Source organism: Carettochelys insculpta, chromosome 4, assembly GCF_033958435.1.
Source record: "Carettochelys insculpta isolate YL-2023 chromosome 4, ASM3395843v1, whole genome shotgun sequence".
Classification (NCBI taxonomy): domain Eukaryota; kingdom Metazoa; phylum Chordata; order Testudines; family Carettochelyidae; genus Carettochelys; species Carettochelys insculpta.
The window spans coordinates 60,884,915-60,911,864 of NC_134140.1; the positions used below are offsets into that span (position 1 = coordinate 60,884,915).

The window sequence follows — 26,950 nt, forward strand, 5'->3', positions numbered from 1 at the left end:
GAGGAACTGGCGGTGACCGGATTGCGCACGCGGCTGGGAGCGCACAAGGGAGCGGTGTGTGCCGGCGCATGCGCGGTCCAGCAGAAACTGCTGAAAATTTCTGACCTGCGGCGCCGGGGCGAGCCCGACACCTATCGTGGAGCACCCACGGGGACACTCGAGGAAGAATGTCTCATTCCTAATTTTGCCCTTCACATTCTTCCATTCTGACCATCTCATCTTCTTCCATGCTGCTTGTTACGCAACCACCTTCGTTTAATCAAAAACGCTTTCCAAGAACATCTCCCCGTCCATGAATTCTCACTGACAATCACACCAAGATATTTAATTTTTTTAAAACAAACAGTTACTAATTATAACAAAGAACATGTTTATTTCTCATAGTGAGAAACACCATCCTTTCTAAAAATGCTGTTCTATTTAATTATTTTCTCTTCTTTCATACATGTTTTCCTTCTGCCAACCATCTCTCTCTCTCTGTATGTATATTTATATATAAACCTATTATTAATATATATTAAACTAATGTAGATAGTAAGCTCAGTGAAAAAATTGTCCTTCTATTTGCTTGTAAATTACCAGGTATTCCTATGTCCTTATAATAAAAGGTTTATCATTGGTTTCCCTGAAATGCACAACAATATCAGCAGTCACTTCACACTGCTCTTGCAACCACTACTTTTTTCCCCAATTGCCAGATGAGGGATTATGTCAATTAATTCAGATCCAGTCCAGTTATTTTTTGTATTCATGCTGAAACACTATTTGCAATGGGCACAAAAAAGTTAAACATCACAGATGTGTGTCATCCTGAAATAACTGTATATAGTACACAGATTTTTCACAAAACTCTACTTAGCAGGAGCCAGATAGAGTGACTTTACCCTTTTGAAACATGGCAAAGCTATTCATTGCTCAGTCTGTCAAACCTACAGAGGGAGGAATACCGTGTGATCAGAAGGTTATTCTGATTGTGACAATGGAACAGCTGTATTAACTGGAAAATGTGCAGCATATGTTAACATTTTGTAGATGCCTAAAATTCATGAAAGTTAAATTAAAATGGGGTGCAAAATATGGACAAGAGCAGATTCTTCAGAATTAAGGTGTAAGTATGCTGTATGCCACGTGACTGTCAGGACACGGGATGAATAAGAATCACGGAAAGAAGCATTTTGATATGATGCAGGTGTTTTGGCTCCTGCAAAGCAGTGCCCCAGTGACCTGTCTCCCAACTGGGGAACTTGCTCCCCATTGTCACTCTTGGTCACAGAATCAACGGCACCAGAATCTAAGGGAATCTTACGCAGTTGAAAGAAATGGCGCAATCGCAGGGAAGGGGATGGTCAGGCACCCCATAATCTGCAAAGGTAGTTTGAAATCTCATGTCCAGGCTGAAACAAAGGTCACGTTTGAGAAACGACAAACAGAAAAGGGCAAGAAGCAGAAACAAGAGCAAGAGAGAAGAAAATAAAGAGACATGAAAAGAGTTTACTGAGCTCTTGCCTTGAATCCAAAGGATGAGTACACTATGTTTATCTTTCCAGTTCAGAGCATTAAGCACAGGAAATACACCTTTAGGGGAGAAACAGGAGAGAGACTGAACAATAGATATGATACCTGCCCCTTTTGTCATGCAGCTTCCACAACATGTATACTGAATGATAGGAATTTCCAAAGCTGCACCTGCAGCGTTGCTTGCCACTGGGCAGGAAATCTTGCTGTCTTTTGTTGAAGACTAACAACTAAGTAATAAGCTATACCCATGTTTACACATAATTTCTCTGATTTGATATTACATGTATTTGTGTTCCTTCACTCTGGCTGTCCTTGTCCTTTGTGAAATATACCCCTTTTTCTAAATAAACTCTCCCTCCCCACCCTTTCTTGTGTGATTTCTCTTTGGGGTTCTTTTCTCTCCCTCCTTGCTAATCACATCCTTCCTCCTCACTCCTCCCCCAAGGTGTCTTAATTTTTCCCTTTCAGTCTCCTTCCACTGTGTTCACTCCACTTCAAACCACACTTTACCAACTCTTTTCATTCACTGCTGTCTTCAAACTCTTCTCTTGGTTCTACAAAGTCTCTGCTTCTTCCCTTGCAATCCTTCCTTTCTTCTTTTTTCCCCCCAAAAAGTCTCTTACGATCCTTCCTTCTCCTAAGCCCCATTAGGGGAAGTGGAGAGCAGAGACTCAGCAACCATACACTTGTACAAAACGGAGTACAGCCTTCATCTTCTGCTCCCTTCCATATACTGGTAGTCTAACAAGTCACTCTTCCAAGCAGACAAAGTGAAGTGCTATTATTCACAAGGTAATAAAACCTTCGCTACGTAATACATCCTTCTTTAGGCTTCCTTCTTCAACTCAGGGGGTCTAGTCCAATTCTGCTGTGACCTACTACACTGTTGGACACCTGTTTAAAAACAGTATCAGAGGGGTAGCCGTGTTAGTCTGGATCTGTAGAGCAACGAAGGGTCCTGTGGCACCTTATAGGCACCTTTTTCTGTTAGTCTATAAGGTGCCACAGGACCCTTCGTTGCTCTGTTTAAAAACAGTCACTCAAACAATACCCAACCAACCAACCATGTGCAGGTTGATGGCACAGGACTTTAGAAGGGCAAAAGTTGGTCCTCTTCATGTTCTGCATTTTAAAAATGAATTTACCCTTACAGATGATCCCTTATCTGCACATACTTGGTCTCTCTTACTCTGGGTGGGATAACATATGAGCTGCTGAAGTATTTCAAAAACAGGACTGTACAGTTCACCTAACTGAACTTGCTACACAGTACTAGGGATGGGACTTTACAAAATGTCAGTCTGACAATTCTTTGATTTCCTCCCCCCCATCTTCTCAAATGTAATCTTCATTTTTGAATATTCCCTCTCCCAGACTATATTTTGAATTCCCCCATCTGCTCAGGACCAAACATTATGTATCTTTCTAACTGCTTAAATTAGAATGAAAATTGTAAATATAATATATCTGTTTGAGAACTTTGTTCAATGTGGGTCCTTTTTTAACTATTTAATGTTACACCTTGGAGGCGCTGCCCTTATTCATCCTAACGATTCACCACTTTTCAGAAAGGAAAAATTTGAAATGAACTTCCTCACTAGCTTTAATCTTTTTCCATCTGTCCAACCCATGCCACATGTGCTTTATCCAAGGTGTGCCTGCACACATACATGTAGAGACTTTGTGAGATTATGAGTAAGCAGAAGGTAGTGGGAAGGATGTGAAGCTAGAAGAGTATGACCATGCAATAGGTCAGAAGAGGTGAAAGCCCATGTTTTGCTCTAAAGTAATGGACATTGAGTAAAAGATGATTTGTAGCACTTATTAATGAGCAATAATTCAGAGCCACTTGAGTTTGTATTCTACTTATCCCTCTAAGATCTGTATAAAGAGAGAGATACTATGGCAACTGGTGAACCTAACCCTCCTTTTTTGTACATCATACCACCTCAGTGTTCCTGCTTCCTAAAGCATATGGAACTTGCGTGGATTCCAAATCCTACCTCTCTCTCTCTCTCTCTCTCTCACACACACACACACCCGTCACCCCCAGGTGTGAATTCTTCTCCATCTGATACAGTGCCTATCCCCACCCTCTAGCAGAGCACAGAAGGAATAAATGGCACTCCTATGCAGTTCTAGCGGTTAATATGACCCAGGCTATTTTAGCTTTATGAAAAGCAACATCAAAAAAAGCAATACATTTAAATGAGATGGCCTCACTTTTCATACTCTCAAATGCTGTATCTGATTTGCCTCAAACTTGCAGAGACTTTCTACCCTGGCACAATATACCTGAGCCACTTTAGGGATGGTCAGCATTGAGCTTATAAAAGGAGGTGCGCTTCAGCCTGATGTAGAGGCTGCTGTCAATAACAGATTTATGTCCCTGTAGTTCCTTTCATTCCAAAGGACTTCAAGGCATTTCACAAGCTATATAAGCATGGGATTTCCATGGTCAGCTCTTAGTTACCAGGCTGCAGTGCAAACACCACAAAAAACACACTGCACAAGTGGCCACAGTTTTTGGCTACATTCTTATTTTAGGTACTTTTATCCTCTGGCGTCTCAGCCCTGCTCTGCCTCCCCACCTCAGTGGTCCAAATTCACCGCCCCTCCTCCTGGCCCCAGCCTCCTGCACCTCCACCCCTCCACTCAGTCCTGGCACTCCAAATCCCCTGGTGGCCTAGTTCATTGCCTGACCCCGGTAGCCAAATGCCTTAGCTCCCCCACCCCTCCACTTAGCTCCTCTGCCCTGAATCCCCCCACTGCTATGCCCAGCCCTGGCACCCCAAATCCCTGGGCCCCCATTTTACTTCCCAGCCTCAGTGGCCAAATCCCCCAGCCTGCCCCCCTCACCATGCCTCCCCCCCAAGCAGCCACAGCGCTATCAGTCCTTGGAAGCTGAATTCCCCCGCTCCCCACCCTGCTGCCTGGACTTGGTGACCCAAATCCTCCAGCACTGGTGGACCGCACCACTCACCCTTCCACATGTTCCCTCACTAGCCTCCCTGCTCTGTTCCTTCTCCCACAGCCCTGAGCAAATGTGTGCGCGCGCACACGCGCACACACACACACACACACACACACACACACACAGGATGGGGGGGGTAGAGGGGAGTGCAGGTGCTCAGGCTGCATAAGGCACCAGAATTCTTAAGGACGGCCCTGTGTGAGACAGAAGGCCGTCCGTTTCCCGCCACTAGCACTCTTGTGTGACACTGCACTGTAATCACAACTCAACAGGAGAGAATTTTATTCAACCCCTTATTTTAATTTTTAAAAACATGGATTCAAAATGGTAAAGTCTGAGCATTGCTATTTTGTTACTAGAAAATCTCACCAATTTAACTACTTTGTTGGTTTTCCAGGGTCCTTTTCCAGCTTTTCATATAGAACAGCACAGGAGAAGTAAAACATATATTCTCTAAAATACAAACACTCTACCACCAGGAGTGCATATTTTCTAGAACTAAAAAACATCAATAAGGAGTACTTAAACATACATAATACTGTCCACCCTCTAATGAGTCTAAGAACACTCTGCAACCAAACTGAGGACCACTTCACTCGCCACTGAAGTGCAGCTATTTCTGGAGTGGAAGCACTGTATTTTGTGGAAGGGTTATACTTTGCTGGTTTTTGGCTGGCTTTTTAAAATAATAATACTAAGTGAAACGTTGCTCAAGGTCTATAAAAGTAAAAATATTGCAAAAATAACTTAATATTTTACTCCTAGCTCTATTGTTAAAAAGGTCTTAAAACTCATTCAAAGTTATCACAAAGATTCACTTAACCATGAATGTAGTGCTAGAGTGGACACCTGTCTTTGGTTTTAAACAAAACATAAATGCACACATATTTAAGCCTGCACTTAAAGAGAAAAGCCACATGGGTGTATTTTTTGAGTTGCTGCATCAAATATTTGGTACTCTATCCCACACTATTTGTCTTAAGTAAAGTCCTGTAGATATCAAAAAGGATTTTGGATTGGAAAGGAACCTCAGAATTGCCCTAGATTCTACATAGTGGCACCTACTAGACTGTCCAGCTGCATCACTGAATTAAGGCAATACAGGGACTTCTCTAGGGTCAGATAAGCATCTAGATCAAAAATAGTGTTTACATTTTCAGACTCATAATAGTAATTATCAAGACCCCTCCCAGCTGCACAATTCCTGCTCACACTTGTGAACACTTTTACAATTATTCTAGTTGACATCAACTTTTAAATGTAAATAAATTTCTCAGTGAAATGAGGATTCCATGATCACATCCAAAATTTCTAAATTTATAGAAGAACTACACTTTATAAAGCTGAATTTGTATTTATAGCCTAGCTATTAAATTAATTCCTGTGTCGGAATTTCGAGTTACTCTCAAGAATCCTTGTAAGCAATGGCAATGATGGACTCTTGGAGTTAAAAAGAGAGTACCTCTCAGTGATCATATAGGATCAGAAGCACAGCACTACAGGACTTGGTCCCTAGCTCCTGAAATTGTGATTTAGCAGAACTACAGCCTTTTAGAGAAGACTCTGGTCCTCCTTGTGCAACTCGTGATATCTGCCCATGTCTGTCATCTGCCTGAATCTGCAGAGACACAAACGGTGCATCTTAGACATATAAACTTTTCTAGCATTCTCAGTGATGTATTAACTCCCAAGTGTACTGCTCAGGGGGTCGGCGGTTACCCCGGCAGATGAACTTGTGACAGAAGGAGAAGAATGCAAAGGGTTCTACCCACTCAAAGGTGATACACACCTGGAGCTGGTGTGTATACCAGAAAACTTTCCTACTGCAGTCCTTGATGTCCTGGAGGAAAGAAAGAGCCCTCCTGCTGTTGCTGGTATGGGGAAAAGGGAGCCCTAATACTTGGCAAGCATTAGGACAACTGCCACAAGCACACCAAATGGAGGCAGAGACACAAGTAGAATTAAATTCATCTAGTACTGAACACTGACCTTGCCTACTGCCTTGGGACAAGATTCTACTCAGGAAAACAGAATTATCTATTTGTGAAATTTCTAATCCATCTCCTTTCACAGGAGGACTTTTTTGGATTCACTGATGGAACACTAGGACTCTGCCTACTAATGTAGATGTACTAGAGTATCAACAAGGAAATATGTGCCAGATCCTCCAAGGTCCTGTATATTTCAGTGGGAGTTGGGTTCAGAGTGGCCATATTTGCCAAAGGGAAAACAGGACACCTTTAGTGTAGCCCAAGCAGCCCCTGGTCACTACTGGCCTCAGCCACCCTTCCCACGTGGGGCTAGTCCCTATGCCATGCTGGAGCTGCACCGCTGCTTGTCCCAGCCCTGGTCTCCCCTCGTGCAGGAACTGGTATTGCTGCTCCCTCACCTACAGGTTCCTCCACACTCTGCTTCTCTGACAAAAGTGGGCATTCGCCCTATTTGCTTTTGCCAACTTGCTCAGTTGCCAAGAACAAATGGGACACATGATCGCTTTTGCCAAGAGTAAGGGTGGCCAGGACAGGGCTTAAACAAGAGACTGTGCTGGCCAAAACCAGGATGCATGGTCACCCGAGTTAAGAGCCTAAAGATCTTTGTGGAGTTGGCACTTACCTCAGTCTACAGATCCCAGGAACCTACACAAATGAAAGCCTTGACCAACACATCCTTCCGACGCATTTGCCATCACGTCTAGTGAGACAAGGCCAGGGAAATTATGTGCGTGGCTGAGTAACTAAGCAAACACAAGTGAAATGCTTGTCTTAGCAGCGCTCTTCAGCTTGCAGAATAACTTAAAAAAAATCAACAGATTTTTATCACCGGCAAGCTGAAAACCAATTAATTTCTTATGGTTGCTTAAAAAAAGTTACTAGTACAGAATAATAATATGATAACATTACTTAGCACGTAGTGTTTTTATCTTCAAAGATCTTTACCAATATAAACTAATTAATCCCTATAGCACCCATGTGAGATAGGCAAATATTATCCTTATTTTAGAGAAGAGAAAACTGACAGAATATTACATGGTTGCTCAAGAGCACTGAAACATGCAGAAAGTACTGGTGATATTATTCTGTGTGGAAGTATCCTTTCAAAACTAATGCTGATACTGCAATAAGTTCTGCTCTGCTCTTAATAAATATGAATCAAGCCAAAACACAAACAGAGTTTATTAAATGGAAGGGCAATTGGCATGGTGGCAAGGTACACGGTGTGCAAGTATGAAAGCTGGCACAGATTCTAGGAAGCTAGACCAATAATGGCGGTGGAAGGGGATTACTTTGCTCCATCCATTTCAGAAGGACAACACACATAGCTAATTCAGACCTTCTGGTAGCTAACCTACAAAAGCATATTTGTTCAGTTCCAAAAAGTTCACTTGCCTATTTTATGGCCAGAATTAGTCAACCATCAATAAGGCAGGGGATTTGGAAAAGCAGCACGTGTGTGTATGGAGGGGAGAGGAAGAAATTCACATAAAACAATGGTAAGAAAGAGGTATTTAACCAGTGGTTTAAATACAGGAGTTTAAGGTTGATTAAATATGTCCATCTAAATCCTTTAATCCTGCAGCTGACATTTATGGGAACTGAAAAAGATAAATCATTTTGCTCACTAAACGAATCAGAGAAGCTAAAATTTAAAAGTAATAAACTAAGTCTCATTAATTAGGATTTGAGTTTTGATTAATGTATGCAATCTTTCAAAATAATATATCTGCCTCATAAGCATTCACATTCTTATTTGCAGAGTGGGAGGATTCAAATAGTGGGGAGATGAGAAAATTGCATTCACACAGGTAAGGACTGATAACGTTTGCTAAGATACAGCAGGCACAGCACAAACCAGCATACATGCAGTTCTGCTTGTTGGCATCCTATATTGCTCATCTGCAGCATTGGCTAGGGAAAAATCCTGACTTTTAAAGCCCAGCATTTTTTGTCATCTGCAAATATTCATTGGTTCAATTCATGTAATTTAGTTGTTGGGGTACTCTCCTGCAATAAGTGGCCTTAGGGTACTCACTGTTATTTGCAATCACAAAACTGAAGGGGGAAAAAAAAGAATCTGGGTTCACAATCAAGCAAAGGTCATGAACTGTGGTGCCTGGTGAACTCTATGTGGCAGCAGAAATGAGTTCACAAAGACAAGGGGAGGGATAGCTGTGTTTTGAGCATTGGTCTGCTAAACCCAGGGTTGTGAGGTCAATCCTTGAGGGGGACATTTAGGGATCTGGGGCAAATAGATTTAAAAAAAAAAAAAAAGGATGATGCTTACTCCTGCCAAGAGGGCAGGGGATTGGATGACTTCCTGAGGTCCCTTGCAGCTCTATGTATCTTTATCTCCACATATTTACTTCCATGCAGGCTAAATTCATGGTTATTTCCCTGGCAGAACACAGCAGAACTGTGTTCCACAACCTTTCTTCCAGGTACCATTTTTAAAAGGTGATGCTCTGCCTCCAGCTCCCTGCTTGCAAAGGAAAGAGCAGGACTTGATTTAATTGGCTTAATGGTTAGCTTGACCCTTAAATCAATTAAATTGACTCCTGCTCTTTCAGCACGCAGGTCAGGGAGCCGCTCCTGTGGCGTACATAGGAGGAGCCATGCAGCCAGCAAAGCAGCAGGAGCATGTGGAGCTCCTTTTGAGATGTAAATTCTGGGTAGGGGTGAAGGCGCGAGCACAGTTGGGCAGGGTTAAGTCCAGTGGTGGATTGGGGCCATGGGAAGGGGCAGTGGGTTGAGCTGAGCTGGGGCCATGTGGTGGGTTGAGCTGGGACTTGCAGCCATGGGTGGTGGTTGAGCAGGGGGTTGGGTAGAGCTGGGACCACAAAGGAGGTTGAGCCAGGGCTGTGCGTGGGGTTAAGTTGGGGGCACACAGGGGGCTGAGTTGGTGCTAGGGCTGGGGAGGTGGCTCGTGGCTCTGGGCATGAGGGGCCACTTTGGGGCTGTGGGGGGAGGGGGATAAGCCTACGGAGACGTTTGGGGCTTGAGTTCCAGCACCTTTTTGTATAGAAAAAAACTGGGTAAATCACATTTCAAAATCAAACCTTCAAAAACAAACATTTTGAATAACATGTACTGCCTCACCAAGGCTCTATAATAGAAGAGGGATTCCCTACCTTTGCTTTTGAGACTGGAACATTTATGATAAAAATCAGCAAAAATTCCTATTTCAATTTTGAATGGATTCTGTCCTGGCAACCCTCAGTCCCTATAAAGAAGCCCACGGACTTCAGTGTGATTCTACATTGGGTCTAAAGGTCTCCGGTGCAGATCAACTGACAGGATCAACAATCTGACACACCATGGCTACATCTACACTAGCCCCAAACTTCGAAATGGCCACGCAAATGGCCATTTCGAAGTTTACTAATGAAGTGCTGAAATCCATATTCAGCGCTTCATTAGCATGCGGGCGGCCGCGGCACTTCGAAATTGACGCACCTCGCCGCCGCGCGGCTCGTCCCGAGGAGGCTCCTTTTCCCTTTCAGCTGATGGGAATAAGGGGACTTCGAAGTAGGCAGGGTCCTTTCAAAAAGGAGCCCGCTCGGGACGAGCCGCGCGGCGGCAAGGCGCGTCAATTTCGAAGTGCCGCGGCCGCCCGCATGCTAATGAAGCGCTGAATATGCATTTCAGCGCTTCATTAGTAAACTTCGAAATGGCCATTTGCATGGCCATTTCGAAGTTTGGGGCTAGTGTAGACACGGCCCATGACTGTTTGAAAGGGAACCCAAATCAGAATTTTAAGGAAAAAAAAGTGCTGAAATCCAAAAGTATTAGTGACACTTTTAAGGTGTACTGTGAAATTCTCACAAAATATTCAAGTAATTGATATTTTACTTCAGAGTTAAGTGCAACTATGTTTCTTTTCAGAAAAAGCAGCTGAAGTGTGACAGGGCTCAGTCCTTCCAACCTTCCAAGAAGCTACAGTAGGATGGACTGGACTCTAAAATGATTAGATATTGGAAATTTGACTGTTTTCTTTTAAGAAATGTACTTAATGTCATTAAATAAAATACACTAAACATTTGCACTGTATTTTTCTTAATAACTATCCTATCTGTACAAAGAACTTCTACATTTCTTTTGTTTCTCAGTGTTTGACTCATTACCACTATTACAATGGTATTCGCTTACTGCACTATTATTCATTGTTACTACTTTTATATGTAACTGCATTTTTTAAAAAAACTAACATCTTGGCCAAAAACAACACTTGTACCCTTTGTGTTAAAAAACCTGTATATATGCTCAACTCTTTTCCCAGGTTTTGGAATGTTGTGAGCTATTTAAAGAAGGCTGCTTTGTTGTAATTATTTGTTCACAGATATAGTTTAGTAAGCTATTTTACGTGAAAATTAGGGAGCAGTCCTGCTCCCAGTAGTATCAGTTGAAATTTTCTGTTAGCGGGTAAGTACATCTTGCTGTCACTGAATACCTACTCTTTACTTGCTACCAGAGAACTTAAGAATTGTTTCTCTCGGTGTAACAACCTTAAGCTTCGGTTTGCACCCTTCTACTTTTGTCCCTAATTGAGGAAGGTTTTAAATCATGTGCTTAACTTTAAGCACTTGAATAGTCCCACTGAATTCAACTGGATTACTTGTGTGGACCTCAGCAAGCCAGTGACTTACCATAAGCAGAATTTTTTTTATTCACGTCTTTAAATACCCTACCGGTCTTGCTAAAATTAACATTAGCAAATAAGAAAATGTTCTCTTCCTCCCTGAAAAACTACAGGACACCAAAATATACACCCTCTTGTTGGATGGTGAAGAGTCGCCTGAAAATTAGGTCATCCAGCGCCAAAAATTAGGATGACAAAGACTATTTTCTAAAAATGTAAAACTGATTACCTTAAATAAAATTCAACACACAGGCTCAAATAACTTCTATATAATTAGACTTAGCTCATTGTTTGCATCAACTGTATGCTGAAAGATTTAATTTCAGGAAAATATCAAACTTAAAAAATCTTCATTAAATTTATCTTCAGTTAATTGACAGTTATTTGTTCACAATGAAGCTATTACAGGAGATAAACACAGTAACTGAAAAATGATCTAACTCATCTAATGACTGAAAACCAAAGCTTGTGCTCAGAGGAGCAAAATACACTTGAACAGGAGTCTATATCTTTCTTTAGTTACTAAACTGAGCAAAACACACAAAACACTGTTGACTAAATCAAGTCACTAAATTACACCTCCCTAAAAATCCATAACTAACCATTATCTTTATATTCCATTGGCCCTAGAATGTACACTGAGCTCTTGGATGAATAAATACTTCCAATGCTATCATATTCCAACCTAAAATAACTTCTAAAACAGATGTTTTTAACATTTTATATTGCTGGACCCCCCCAAAAACAGTTTTTACACACACACACACACACACACACACACACACCCCCTCCCCAAAACAGTTTTTTTACTTACACACACACACACACACACACACACACACACACACACACACACACACACACACACACAGAGTAAACTCATTCATATCTACCAGACCCAGGCCCAGAAGGTTGTTGGATATTCAAGTATTCTGGATAAGAGAGAGGTATACCAACCAATGAACAACACTAAAGATAAGCAAGATTAGATATGAAACAAACAAAAATGCAGAGTACTTTATTTACCAACAACAGTAGCAAAATACACTGTAAACTCATACTGTAGTTACTGTATTTATTTACTTTTACTATACTGTGCTTAAGGAAAACATAACATTTACTTATGGTTAAAATGCCAGTTATTTGAGAGCTCTGGATAATAGAATGACAGATATGAAAGAGTTTACTGTAATGGCAAACAGTGTCTTAAAATGGTTATTTACCTGTTTATACAATTATCTTAAATAATGGAAACCAAATGAAGTAGGAGCTATAATTTGTAGGCTCCGAACTACACTTCATGCCCAAATGACCAGAAATGACAATAAGAGAAATTGCTTATACAGAAGAATTTTCCACGGCTTTACAGCTGACATTCATTTCCCATGCTCTGGAATGAGGTGTAGGAGATGTATATAGGAAGGGTTGAGAGGGTGTAGTAGATGTCTGCTTTTAATTAAAAACAAACAAAAAAACCTATAGATTATACTTCCCCATTCACTTACACAACTAGGGGTTTGAATTACGACCATTGGTACATACCTCTGTATACAAAATATTTCTAAAGAAAAAGTAATACACATTAGAAAATATTTGATAAAGCTTTGGGACGACTTAAAAAAAATTCTTCTGCAAAACCAGATATAAGGTTCCTGCAGTCAAGGATGACTCAAAAGGAAACAGCATTTAAGAATACACAACAAGTTATCAGTAATTTGACCCCAGGAAGCCAACAGGTAGTCTGGTCACAGCTTCTAAAACAGCCAACATTAAAAGGAAACCAACAAGCCATACCAAAAAACAGAACCACCACACCCTGAGAAGACTGAACAGAAAGCCAATCATGCCTGATTGTCATCGCTTTAAAAAAAAAAAAAAAAAAGTTCCAGAATGAGGCATCTAAGCTGCCTACAGCTGCCAAACATACCCTATATTTGGCCATAAGTGGTGGCTGTTGTACTGTAGTGCCATTATGAAGGAGATTAAGAGAAAAACAAAATAAATTGCAACATGAGTACACTGAGCCAAGTTACACACATGCACAATTTAGATGTTTTATTACTATTTTATGTGTCTTTAAAAGACAAGTCTATTCAGACAACAATCCATGTGCACATTTAGTTAAAAAGCTCAGATTTTTTTTAAAAATCGTCTTTACAATACAGGTTTTAAGAATGTTACCCTAAAGTCTACTAGGCCTATTGAGTCAGAGTGGAGCAATGGAAACAGCTACAAGTCTGGCTGCAGGCTACATCACAAGAACAAATCGTCAGTCCGTTCTGGAGTCTGTGAACCCCAGAATTAAGTTCTCAGCCATTTTCAGCTTACAAATTAAATTGTTGAGGTGTTACAGTAAGACACGTGTCTTTGCCATGCCAACATTCCGAACTTATCCTGGTATCAGAGGTAGCTCATCACCACCCCAGCTACAGTTAATTGGCATGGAATACATTTTCATTGCTGTATGAGGTAGACTGTACAGATGGTGGATTACTTGGCTCAGCTGCTGTGGACACAAATCAACAAATGTCCCAGCACAACCCTCTATGCACAAATCAACTGCATACCCAATAGTCCCTCACGAAAGCTCATTCATCACCTGCACAAATCCACAAGACTGTTCCAGCCCAACACAACTCACACTCAAATCAACAGTCACTCATACTCCAACTCATCCCAAAACCTCTATTGTCACCCTGAAGCCTAGAATTTCTGTTGAGTCAATCTGAAACGATGTAATCAGCTACAAGCACAGTGGAGACTTTGTTTTGTTTAGAGTATCACTTGGTTCAGTCATCACTGGGATTGATGTTTGCTACAATCCTAATTTTTAAATTCTGAGCCATTTTCAATCTTAAAAGAAAAAAAACACTATGCAACAGCCCAGCCTATCAACTTCTACTTATTGTCAGGAGAGTGTCCAAAGTAAGCGTCACTCCTCTCAACTTACTCAGCCCAAATTAAGGAGTGGGCTACAAATTATGGCAATTTAAAAAAAAAAAAACCAAAAACAAAACTCACTAGGACTTGAGCTTTGAACGCTTTACAAAAGACAACTAATGAACTACTGCAGTGACTTCATATGCTTATCTGATTGTAAAATAAGCAGCCAGAGGGACTCAGACTATTGAATTTATAATTACCTTTTTTATGTACTTTGACATAAGTAGAGCTGATCGAAAAACTATTTTCCAAACCTTTAAGAAAAAATAGTGCGTATTGAAAAGAAAAATGGAAAAAAATAGAAAACAATTATTGTTTATAGTTTCAGTGGAAAAACTAGAAAATATGGTTCAGTTCTCAAGAAAAATGTTACTAAACTTTTGTAACTGTTGTTCAAGAAATGTTGTTCATGTCCTTTCCACGTTAGGTATGTTTAAACCACATGCACAGTTGCTGGAGACTTTTCCATCAGTGACATCCATACGGCCAGCTCCAGCACCTGTTGGAGACATGCACAAATGCCTTGGTGTCAAGAGCACTGCCAGGCCCATGCCTTTTCCATTCCTTCAGTTCCAGAGCTCACATGCATGGCGACTGCCCCACTGTTGTCCTGAAATAAGCATCATCATGGGCCTGTTGGATGATGGCATAGTGGGATGTGAAGATATGAACCACCGATTATGTTTATGTCTGTACATGTGCTGGACTGGTACCTATGGAAGGAATACTGCTTGAAGCCTGGACTCTTGTGGAATAAGTGGTCATGACGGCCAGAGGTAGACCTTTGCCTTCCTTTAGCAAGCTCAGATACAGACAGTTAGCTAGAAAAGGATTCTTTGGGATGACACTTGCTGCCCCTCATCCTTTCTACTACTGCTCTGAAGAGTTGCACTGACTTGTGAAAGGGCTTGGTTGTCCTAATGTACAGGGCAAGAGCCCATCTAAAATTTAAGGCATGAAGTTGACATTCCTTAGTGCTCTCATGAGGACTTGGAAAAGAGATAGCAAGAAAAATGTCCCAGTTGTTGTTGACCAGCAAGATTGTATTTGGCAGAAAGTACAATGAGGGCACAACTGTACCTTCTGCTTGAAGAATATCATGGGAATGTGTTTTGACAACAGGGCTGTTCTCTCAGAGACCTTCTGTATGAGGCAACTGCCACCAGGAAAACAACCTTCCAAAAAGAAGCAACAAGAAGCATGATGCTAATGGCTCAAATGGAGGCTTGCTGAGCTTCAACAGGACCAGGTTTAAGTCCCATAAGAGGTTGATTCATAAACCTAAGGAGTCTTTATAGTCCTTGGAGAAAACTGACCAACATCTCATGGAAGAACTCTGATCTGCCATGCACTCGAGTGTGGAAGGCTGACATGGCTGCCCAGAGAACCTTCACAGATGAGCGACAGACTGGTTTTGATGTTTTTGGCAGAGGAGATAGGCCAAGATAAGCTGCAGGGAAGACTGGGATGGAGTGAAATTCTGTTTGGAGGCCTAATAAGTGAACCATTTCCACTTGAACAAACAGATAGCTCTGGTGGAAGGCTCTCTCCCACCTGGCAAGTCTTATTGAACCTGTTCCAAGAGGCTTGTTCTTCAGGGGACAGCCATGCAGCAACCATGCCATCAGGCACAGGGAGGAGAAGTTCAGGTGAAGACAGAAAATATCCTGTTATCTGTATGGAAATCCATGGTGTAACACCGTACAGGTATAGAATAGGTGGGGCACTTTACAATATTGTTGACATCAATACTATAAAATGCCAAGCTATCTGACCACATGTGCTGTATAAGCTCTGCGAAAATTTTATAATTTGCTGAGTATGATAATCTTGCTTGTATCACGTTTATTTTAAGAGTTATAGTAATGTATAGCATATCCATATTTCCAAACCTGAGCTGAGTTTGAGAGAGACATGCCAGACACATTGGCATCCACATTAGGCCTGACTGATGACCTACAAAGGACCACCCAGAACACCTTATGAGTCAGCAAGCCACATAAGGGCAGAACCCTAAGGCCTTTCAATGTGCTGGGACGGTTTATGTTTGGATCAAAGGAAGTACAAGCCACAAGGCAGAAGATTACCAAAAGCAGCTGCATCTTTTCCATTTTGCCTTCATTCCTAATCCTGTCTTCAGTCCTGATTCTTACCTCTGGAGTTCCGTTTGTAGAAAAGTAAGTTCTGAATAAAGGACTTAATGACCCATCCGAGTTATGAATGTGTTCCACAGGGACTTTTAAGACAGCAAACTCGTCAGGCTAAGAACCTGATATGTGGGCTTTGAAAGGCTCTGTATGTATTCCAGCATTTTACTATCTAACAACTTCTTCTTGTTCTTTGTTATAAATCTTTAGTTTTAGATGCCAAAGAATTGGCTGGCAGAGTAGTATTTTGAGTAACAGCCAAATTAATGTGCTGCAGTAATGCGACCAGCCATTTTGGGTTCAGAAGAACATCTTGCATAGTGAGAAGAGATTTTAAATAACTCCCACCTTACGGCACCTAGCTGTTCACTGGAAGGCAAAGAACTGGAACGTAACAAAAGGGGCTGTGCTCTGGAGCCCTCACCTTGCACAAGCCAGGACATGGTGCTGCCTGACAGCATCGTCTACACTGAATGGCAGGCACATCCTTTCATTGGGTTGGGGGCTAACCTCATGATCTGTTTGGCCGCAGAAAAGACCCTGACAGCATGGCACCTGTGGGGGAGGGAGGGACTGCCCCGTACAAATGTAAACCTCACAAAAGAAGATTCTTAACTTCCCATGCAAGCATGGCCGCTGCAGCCTAGCTGCCACATGGTGCAGTGAGGCAAGTTCCAGCACTGGAAAAAAAAATCCAAGTGCTCAGCTTACAGAGGATGAGACAGAATCATGACCTCCATGCTGGGACTATTTTTAATGAGTAGATGCATTCACTGCGCTGATAGCAAAGAAAGAAGTTTCTCAGCCTGTCTTACAAACATGATTCCACACACTACCTGGCACAGGCTTCCTGTGTACTTGGAGAGCAGCAGAGATGGAAGTAGCCAGCGTGGACACCTGTAGGGCATTGTGGTATAAGTACAGTACACCTCTGGAGTCTAATAAAGTCTGTTAAAAGACATAGAGTTTCCACACTAGCCTGAATTCAAACTTTTACATTTGAACTTGACGCTGCATTGAGTCACCTCTCACAGTGTAATATCGACCTGAGTGCTCCCTAAAACCAACCTAATGGTATTTTCAGTGAAGAGAGTGATATTGTAAAATTGAGCTAACTGCCTTAAATTCAACTTTAACACGTAGTATAGGCATAGCCTAACTGAAGTGGGGAGGGGAATAGACACCTTATCTGAAGTTCTGAGTTCTAGCTCTGAGGGGGAAACAGGGTCTTGTGGGTTCTATCAGTGGCAGAGACAGCTGAGTTCTATGTAATGACACCAGAGTGGCCAAACTGAGACAGATCAAAGGTCCATCTACCCCAGTATCCTATCTTCTTACAATAATAAATGCCAGGTGCTTCAAAGCAATAGAACATAATGGATAGTCATTGACTGATTCATCCCATCACCCATTCCCACTTTCCAGCAAACAGAGGTGAGGGACTTTGAGAACATGGTGTTGGATCTACGTCCATACTGGCTAATAGCCATTGAGGGACCTATTCTCCCTGAACTGAACTAGTTCTGTTTTGAAATCTCTTCCGGTACAGGTTGAACCTCTTCACTAGAACTCTGTCATCTGGCAAACTCCATAATCCAGCATGACTTTGGTTAGCTAGATGGCCACTTATGGGTGTGGCCAAGTTTCCCATGGTCCCATATAGTTTGTTTACAGCCATCTGTCCTAGCTCAGTATTCTGTGCTGTTATTTAGCTGTAATTTATCAAAATGTCTCCTAAGAGCTCACTAAGCAGTGAAATGTTGGTAATAAGCTTAAAAAAAAAAAAAAAAAAAAAAATCACCTGGCAAATTCTCGTCTGGCACCAGTCAGGTTGCAAGGTTGCTGGACAAGAGAGGTTCAACCTCTATTGGCCTTCCCAACATCCTCTGGTTATTTGTTCCACAGATTGTCTGTGACAAAATACTTTCGTTTTAGATCTGTTGCTTATTAATTTCAAAGAGTGACTCTTTGTTCGTGCGTTACTTGAAGGAATAAACAAAGCTTCCTCATTTAATTTTTTTTTACATCTTTTATAAATTTTATAGACCTCTGCCATATCCCCCACTTAACCATCTTTTCCAAACCGAACTGTCCCAAACTTTTTCATCTCTCCTGATCTGGAATGTGTTCATTATTCCCAATAATTTCTATTGCCCTTCAGTGTATCTCTTCCAAATCCAGTATACCCTATTCTGGGTCAGACCAAAGGTCCATTTAGCTCAGTATTCTGTTTTCTAACAGCGGTTAATGCCAAGTACCCCAAAGGGAACCAACAGAACAGGCAATCATCAAGCAGCCCATCAACTATCACCCATTCCCAGCTTCTGACAGATTAATAGCCACTGATGTTCCTACATTCCATGAATTTATCTAGGGTTGGGTTTTTTTGGACCCCCTGTTCTAGTCATTGCCTTCACAACATCCTCCAGCAAGGAATTCCACAGGTTGACTGTGTGTTGTGTAAAGTACTTCCTGTGTTTTAAAGCTGATTTAAAAGGATAAATTATGAGCCACACATTTAGTGGTTGTGCAATTTCATATTTGAGTTATTTCAGAACTCTTGGATGAATACCATTTGGTTTTGGCAACATCTTATCATTTAGTTTATCAATTTGTTCCAAAACTACCTCTAATGACAACTCAGTCTGGAACAGGTTTCTCAGATGTGTCACCTAAAAGGAATGGCTCTGGTTTGGGAATCTCCCCCCACCACCTAACCTCAGCCGAGGCAAAGAATTCACTTAGTTTGTCTACAATGATCTTATCTTTCTCAAGTGCTCTGTAGCATCTTCATTGTCTGCAAGCCTCATTGCTTATTTAGCAGGCTTCTTGCTTCCCATGTAGTTAATTTTTTTTCTGTTACTCTTTGAGCTGTTCTTCAAATTCTTTGTTTGGCCTTCCTAATTACAATTTAATACTTTATTCACCAGAGTTTATGCTTCTGTCCATTCTCCTTACTAGTATTTAACTTCCACTTTTTAAACAATGGCTTTCTCTCACTGTTTCTTTTACTTGATTGTTAAGCCATGCTGGTACTTCTTTCTTTATGTTTCTTTTATGAGTTGAGGTGTATATCTGATTCTCTATTACGGTTAAGAAAAGTCTCCATGCAGCTTCTAGAGATTTCACTTTTGGCACTGTACCTTTTAATTTCTATTTAGCTACTCTCCTCATTATTGCGTAATTACCGGCTTCCACTATTGGGTAGTGCTGAGACACCAGAGGCAGACAACAGAGACAGGCTACTGATGTTTAAGTAACATGGAGGGCTTGCCTCTGAATGGTACTGCAATGGTTCATAGCTGGACAGTGCTTGCCCAGGTTGGTTCCCTTCTGACCTTGGTCTCCAGAGTCAGAGGGGGGTGTCCTTGAGGGATCAGCAGGTTAAGAAGCAACAGCAGATCCTTTGCCATCTCTGGGGTTGGGAGTCCAGAAGTCCTCGGGCCCCATGGCTGATCCTGGTGGGTCCCGTACTAGAGTCGAGGCAGAGCATGTAGAGCAAGCATGTCAAACACATGGCCCAGAGGCTGCATGCGGCCCAATCAAAATTTTTTGCGGCCTGCACAACATGTTTATAAAGTATCTGAGTGCAACCCACCCAATCACATTGCTTTAGATGAGGAACATTCCTGCAAAGGAGCCAGAGGTTGTCACCATAAGAACGGGGTGCTGCTGCTGAATGAACTGGGCAGCCCTTCCCCCCCTTCCTGGCCCCAAGGAACATAATGGGTGGGCAGGGCTGAGTGAGTGCGGGGCTTGGCTCCGCTGGGGCCAGGTGCAGTACCAGCACCACCACAGCTCTCATGAGAGGCAAGATGCTGCTCCAGAGGTGAGCTCCTGGAGAGCCCCATACCTCCTGAGGCAAAGCCTCATGCTGAGCCTTTTTCCTTATATCTGCAGCCGACTGAGGCAAAGCCTTCCCCACTGCCAGACCCACCTGAGCAGAGTCCTGCATGCACCCAAGGTGAGCCCCCTGAGGAGAGCCAGGACCTCATCTGCAGAGAAGCTCAGAGTCCCTCCCGGCTGGGCACCTTGTGAATTCTGTCAGCATCGAGCTCTTATCTGGCCAACCCGGCAGCACTGAGTCAGCGAGCTGGGGGAGGCTCACAAGAAACCCCCATGCACCCCTGGCAATGTGAGCCTGGAGTTGTGCCCGCCCACTCTGCCCTTCCCTGCTTCGCCTAATGAAAGCTTGGGGCCTAGCTGCACCTTGGCCCAGCCGTGCGAACCTCAAAGTGCTCCTCTGCCCCTCTGGCATGCACTCAACTCTGGCCACCTGAGGGGTTTTCACACGAGCCAGCCTCAGCACCAAGGGGCTTTTTGTGAAATTCCCTAGGCAAGCAAAGTAAGCCAACAAAAGGCCAATGGCAGGAGGCTCAGAGATCAACACTTCGACTGGCTTAGCTCATCTCTCCTCACAGAGCACCTAGGGGCCCAGGCCTAGAGGAAGTTTCCCTTGGACTACCTACTGCACAAAACATAATAAAAAAAGGCAATCTCTGTGCCTGACAAACTGGCCCCCTAGTGGCTTCTTAAACATAAGTGAGAATAGGAGGCGTACCCTGGGTTAACAAAAGTTACAACCTTGCCACGGTTGCTCAGATGCATTTACACGTATCAGCCAATATTTTTAAAATCTATTCCTAAAGATACATTCATAATTCCATATTCAGTAATTTGCTAAGGTAAAAATTCATTAATGCAGCTTTAAGAATGCTGTTGGTATCGTGCATCTTCAACAACACCATGTTCACAAAAACTCAAACTTTTGACCAGGCAATACAGAGTTAACATGTATGCCTACTGATCACAAAACTAGGTGATGTGACAAGAATATGGCCACTAGAATTTATTGCTGGTAAAAGCAAAGTAATCTCAACTATACCTACAAAATGATGGGGTCTATTAACTATTACTGTTCAATTAAGAGATTTTGGAGTTATTCAAACATGTCAAACATGCAGCCTGATCAAATTTTAAAACAATAACATTTACATTAAGTATTACAGTCTCAATTATATTGTATTCAAACAACCCCTGAAAATATTACAAAATACACTTAAAACATATTATAATAACTAATTACAACTTGCCGACAGAAGTACACTTTCTTTGGTGGCCCTGAAAGCTACCAGTTTCCATTTGTGCTGCCCTCAGTAGGCTTTGATTTTGACATGCCTGATGTAGAGCCATTAGCAGGCTGGGAAAAGAGGACTGCCCCAAATTTGGTTCCACTATGGCAGTCTCTCTACCCTTTCCAGCCCTGGAGAATGCCTCTAAGTGAGCTGTTTCTGCCTTTGCACCAAGAATGGGGCCGGAAAGAACACTGTGCTGGGGAAGTGATCTACAGAGATGCCGAAGTACATGGCACAGTGCAGACAGACTCAGCTCCAAGGCTAGCCTGAGACCAGCCTACATACGAATAGCTTTCAAATGAATGCCTGTCAGGTCTGGTAAGGGGTCTGTAGTCCCTGCAGATCTGATGCTTTTCTTTGATGTGAGATTCCCCTAGACTCTTCAGATAGTTAATAGGATGGTCACTAACTAGCACTGGCTTGCTGCAAGAAGCACGTGGCTTGAAGCCTGGGGACAAGGGCATATCCCACCTTGCAAGCAAAAATCCCTTGACAACAGGGACAACTACTAACACTACTGTATACATTAAGAACTATACATACCAGCTCTGATAACCACACAGAATACGATCAATAAAGAAGCTACTCGGAAAGAAAGCCTTGTTACAGCAAGAACAATCATGTCTGCCATCATCATGAGCAGTAAGAATGAATGGAGAGGGTGCAAGGGCCAGCAGCACCCCTTATCAGCATGTATGAGCAAAGCTCCAGAGGATGGGAGAATGGCCCTGTGCACATCACTGAAGGGAAAAATCTCCAGCATTTGTGTATGTGGTGCACACATACCTAACACTGAATGGACACAAGAAACAACTTTAACAAGAAAAATATATCCTGGATATATTTAGGTGAAAATATTAAAGAATTTTTTTTCTTCAGAATTAATGAGTATTAATTCTAAGATCAGTGGGTTCTTTCTATAACTCTGGTGATAACCATGCTAGGAATCGTACCATGTACACTAATTTCCACTCAGCATTGAGGAGGAAAACACCACCAAAAAAAAAACCACAAACACACACCACACTCAGCCAGATTTTAATATTATATATATATTAAAAAAATCGTGGTATAGATACATTGCCGAAAAGTAAAATGAGAAAACTATTTATAGGAACAGAGAGGAAGCCGTGCTAGTCCATACACTATCAAAACAAAAAGCAGTCAAGTAGCACTTTAAAGACTAGCAAAATAGTTTATTAGGTGAGCTTTCCTGGGACAGACCCACTTTTTCAGACCATAGTCTATGGCCTGAAGAAGTGGGTCTGTCCCAGGAAAGCTCACCTAATAAACTATTTTGCTAGTCTTTAAAGTGCTACTTGACTGCTTTTTGTTTCGAAAACTATTTATAGTGGAGTCTGTTACCCTCCCAAAGCAAAAAAGTGTGCACACAAGAACTAGACTTTTAGCACAGTTGATGTCAGCTGCAGACCCTATCTTTTCTTCCCAAGCAATGGGATTTCAGCACAGTATACCACGCATAATTTTATTTCTTAAGTAACTTAATGGTATACCAATTACAAGTGCTTTAATGACAGCCCTGGAGACTAAAATTCTGTATCCAGTGTATTATAGAGAAGCTTCCATATGCTGACCAACTAACTCACACCTAATCAAACTGGAACAGCCCATCCTTAAATTTAATCCTCATTTCTTTTCAGACCTTAATTTTGTTGTTGAAAAGCCAAACAGTGACATAAGTTAGTGCTAGTGTTTTCTCTTGTCTGCATACCTGTTCACTAGAAACCGATCTTAACTGTTAACTCACTTCACCCTGGCCAATCTACAATATAGCATTCTTACTGTCCTGGTGACTTAGAGGAGAGAGACATCATTTTGTTATTTTACTTCTCATTTCCTAAATCATCCAGACCGCTCAAACAAAATAAACTGATGTTATTTAGTCCCTTGGGACAGAGATTAATTTTGTTTTATTTTTGTCTATTGCCCTGTATGTACGCATAGCTTTAGGCACTTTACATAACCAAAACATTGAGTGAAGTGGTAATTGAATGAAGCAGAGCTGTGAATACACTCATCCCTCCCTTTACCAGCACAACTGGTTTCCAACTTTCTGCTCCTAGGCAGAAACTCCTAAGAAGGACACTAAATTACTATTAAATAACATGTAAAAGTCTCTGATTAGTTCCTACAGCTCCCAGCTTGGGGAAGGAGTGGCAGCAGTTGGTGCTGCTTTTGAAAGGTAAGTGAACCTTGGGTTGGGGAGGGTTAAAGGCTGGGGGTAGTTTGGGGCTGTGAGCAGGGTCAGACAAGGGAGGTTGGAACCGCGGGGAGGGAGGTAAGGCTTGTATGAGTGGGGGAAGTTCCCTCGTAGAGTGAACTAGGGTAGGTAAGCGTCTCCCTCGTTTAAGCCAGTACTCTTAAACGAAGTACTCCTTTAACGAGGGATGAGTGTAATCTTAATAAAGGGGCAAGAATTCAGGAGACCAAAATTCTGGTTACAACTAGGCCACTGGCTTGCTGTGTGACTTTAGGTAGCTTACTTAATTTGTTTGTGCCTCTGTCACTATCTTGAAAGCAGGGATGATTATGAACTATAAACTAACCATACTACATGCACGTTGAGTATTATTATTTATAAAGCTATCATAACATACCCCACTCAAACAAAATGTTTCATTAACACACTAACCAAATTGTGTGTACTGTTAGTATTAGAACATTTTACCTACCTTGCCTGGTATACTCATCTGCTTCCCTGTGGACTAAGTCCTTTACCCGGTTTCCATACAACAGTCTGGAGGAATCATGATCAAAAGCTTTCAGGGTTTCACTTGAGCTGTAAGACTTCTGCGTAGGCACTCTGCATTCCTCATTTTCTGCTGAAGAATTTGTGTAACGCCGTTCTTTGTCTCTTCTGCTTTTTGTTAGGGAACAATAAGGCCTACGTTCTTTCACATCCATGCTTCATTCCTTCTGTATGCACATCTGCCAAGTTTACTTGAAACTCTCCTCTACATTTAAATTATGTCCACCTTTAAGGAGATAAAGAGATATATGTTACGATAATATGTCAATGGTCCTCCAATTCTTTAGAGTTCTCCATATCTTTCTGACACAGAAGCAAAGACCTTCTTTATAAGAAAACACAGTTCCACTGAGTCTGAAGCACAGCTTTATATTGTTCATGAGATACACAATAGTTCTGTTTTTCACAGCAGCATGCCTGACAGATTAGTCAAGAAACCTTCTTACAATAGATGGTATGGTATGGTATGGTATGGTATATGTTTAATCTGTAATGTGCAAGTGAATGTGCTAGAAACTTAAAATAATTTTTAAATTTGAAACTGACAAATTTAACTATAAGCCCTGAAATAAAACATTACAAGCTCTCAGTGCTAGGATAATAGTACCAATGTTTTCCAATCTACAAACCTGCTATTTATTTTTTTCTTCTTTTAAGAAGAATACACTAGTACACGCTTTTAAGGTTACCTTGACTTTTGCCTACCCATATGGATCTTCTGTTTCATTGTCTGCTTCTGAAATGTCAGTTTTTACTTTCCATGCTTTTGTTGCTGTTCAGATGTTTAGTAATTCGTCCTTTATTGAGAACAGAAACCTAGAAGTTTATGATAAGCTACTGGAACATAAGCACAAAATGGGCATTGGGAAGCAGTTCTCCCTCATGCATTTCAGAGTCCCTACTCCTGGATAAGAAGTGCAATACTGCAAATTTATATTCACGTTTCACATATAAATCAGAAATCATTTTCTACTGTTCATATCTTGAAGGGACACTAAAAATAAAATAGGTTTTATAATCTACCAGTTAGTTTGTGATGTTTCCTTATCAATGTTTCCTGCTAATATTTTCCAGCCATATACAGAATACTTTTTTATGGGCACTGAAGCATGTGCAAATGTTTACCACCACCTCACAAACCTCGCCGTGGGCGCTCAGCTAATTAGCCGGGCAGCATTTAAATTTCTCTGGAACAGCCATACAAGCACACAGGTTACAAGGAACACCGTTCCCTACTTTATTTCCAACATCATTCAGTTTATACTGAGTACTCAGTTTTATTTCCAGTGGTCTCATATGCAAAGCTCAGACATTTGGTTGTCTGACACTGCAAGAGATTGTTTAAAAACATCAAACATTTCCACTGCTAATAAAAATCATTTACGTTAGTTTTTGCAAAGTCTTTAAAGTACATTTAGATACTAACAAAATCTAGGCCTGAGGACTCAAGTATCCGACAATACCCCATAAACTGAAGAGCTGCTATTTCGTGCGGAACATGTGTATTAAGGTTCTTTCCTTTGTCTTCAGGAGTCAGACTATAAGAAGATTCCTTTGTGACAAAAGGATTAAAATGACAATGTACAATGCACATCACAAAGCAATACCAAACTATTTTCCTTCCTAGTTTAAAAAAAACCACCACACCCAAGGCTGCTTTAGATCAGTTCACCTATTGCATTTTGAAACATATTTCAAACAAATTCTCTCTCCCAAAATGATTCTGAGCAAGTATTTAATTTACTACTAAAAAGTAATTCAAGTATTTTAAATAGGCCTGTTATCTTATTTAGTTTGAAGTTCTCTAGCAGGCCCTCACATTTCTTGAGCTATGTGAATCTCAATTTAGAAATTTCAAAATAAAGTGGTACATCACATGGAATGCATACATATTAAACACAGAGCTGCAAATTCTTCTATTAAAACAAATTCACTTTTACTTTTACAACAATTTCAAACATACGTTATGGGAGGTGGGGAATACCTCTTTTTTCCATCTCAAAATGCTTGTTTTTTATTTTACATCTATCAGTTGATAGATATAGGTTCAATAATGCTGTTCTCTCAAATCGAGGAATATAGAAAGGTGCATGTTCTGTTCCTCTTCTTCCACAGTGCAAGTTATGTTTTAAATCTTTTTACATGAAACATGCAAATACTTATTGTGATTAAATACTCTTCACCCCAAAGAAACTACTGAATATTCAATGACACTGTTCCTTTTATTTTAACATAGTCCTCTAAATGTTTCAGATGTTTTCGTATGGTTACTGTATGATCATCTTTACAAGTAAGCTATACCTGCCCCCCCTCCACCATAGCAGAAACCATCAACACAGCACAGAAAGAGTGGTTGCCAGTTCCAAATCTGCTTAACTCTCACACCACAAAAATAATTAATGTGAGTTTTTAAAAAAAATAAATAAACACTAGAGCTGCTTTAAGTGATGGAAAAAAAAATCCACCCCACAAACTATTCAAGGATATTCCATATCAGTGTAAGATTTCATATAGAATTATCTCTTTTTGAACTATATAGTTCAGGATCGCTAAAGATCTTTTTCATTCTTGAAATCTCTAAATTGTGTCATGAGAAAAATCAATATACAGTATTAACCATCAAAGTTGAGAGCAGTCTGATTTTTTTTTTTGAAGAGCCTTCAAGCTTCTGCAATATTTTTGCAAAATAAAACACAAACCCCTCTGTGCAATGCTTTCTATGACTATACAAAGCTGAAAATCCTCAAAGATTTAACCTACACTATAGTGTTGGGAACTACTGATCTGCTTCACACAGAATCAATGAATTCAATACAACTTCAAAAGGCAG

The 26,950-nt window shown here is 41.2% G+C and overlaps 1 protein-coding gene across 3 annotated transcripts in view; it reads right to left on the reverse strand.

Annotated features, from left to right (window-relative positions):
* The window catches only part of TENM3 (teneurin transmembrane protein 3), a 676,880-nt gene that overhangs the window by 478,971 nt on the left and 170,959 nt on the right, over positions 1-26,950 (reverse strand). For all 3 annotated transcript variants that reach the window (XM_074992970.1, XM_074992971.1, XM_074992972.1), the window contains one exon: positions 24,044-24,346. In XM_074992970.1, coding sequence (XP_074849071.1) covers positions 24,044-24,275 — 232 coding nt within the window. In that variant the 5' untranslated portion in view covers positions 24,276-24,346. The remainder of the gene's footprint in view (positions 1-24,043; positions 24,347-26,950) is intronic.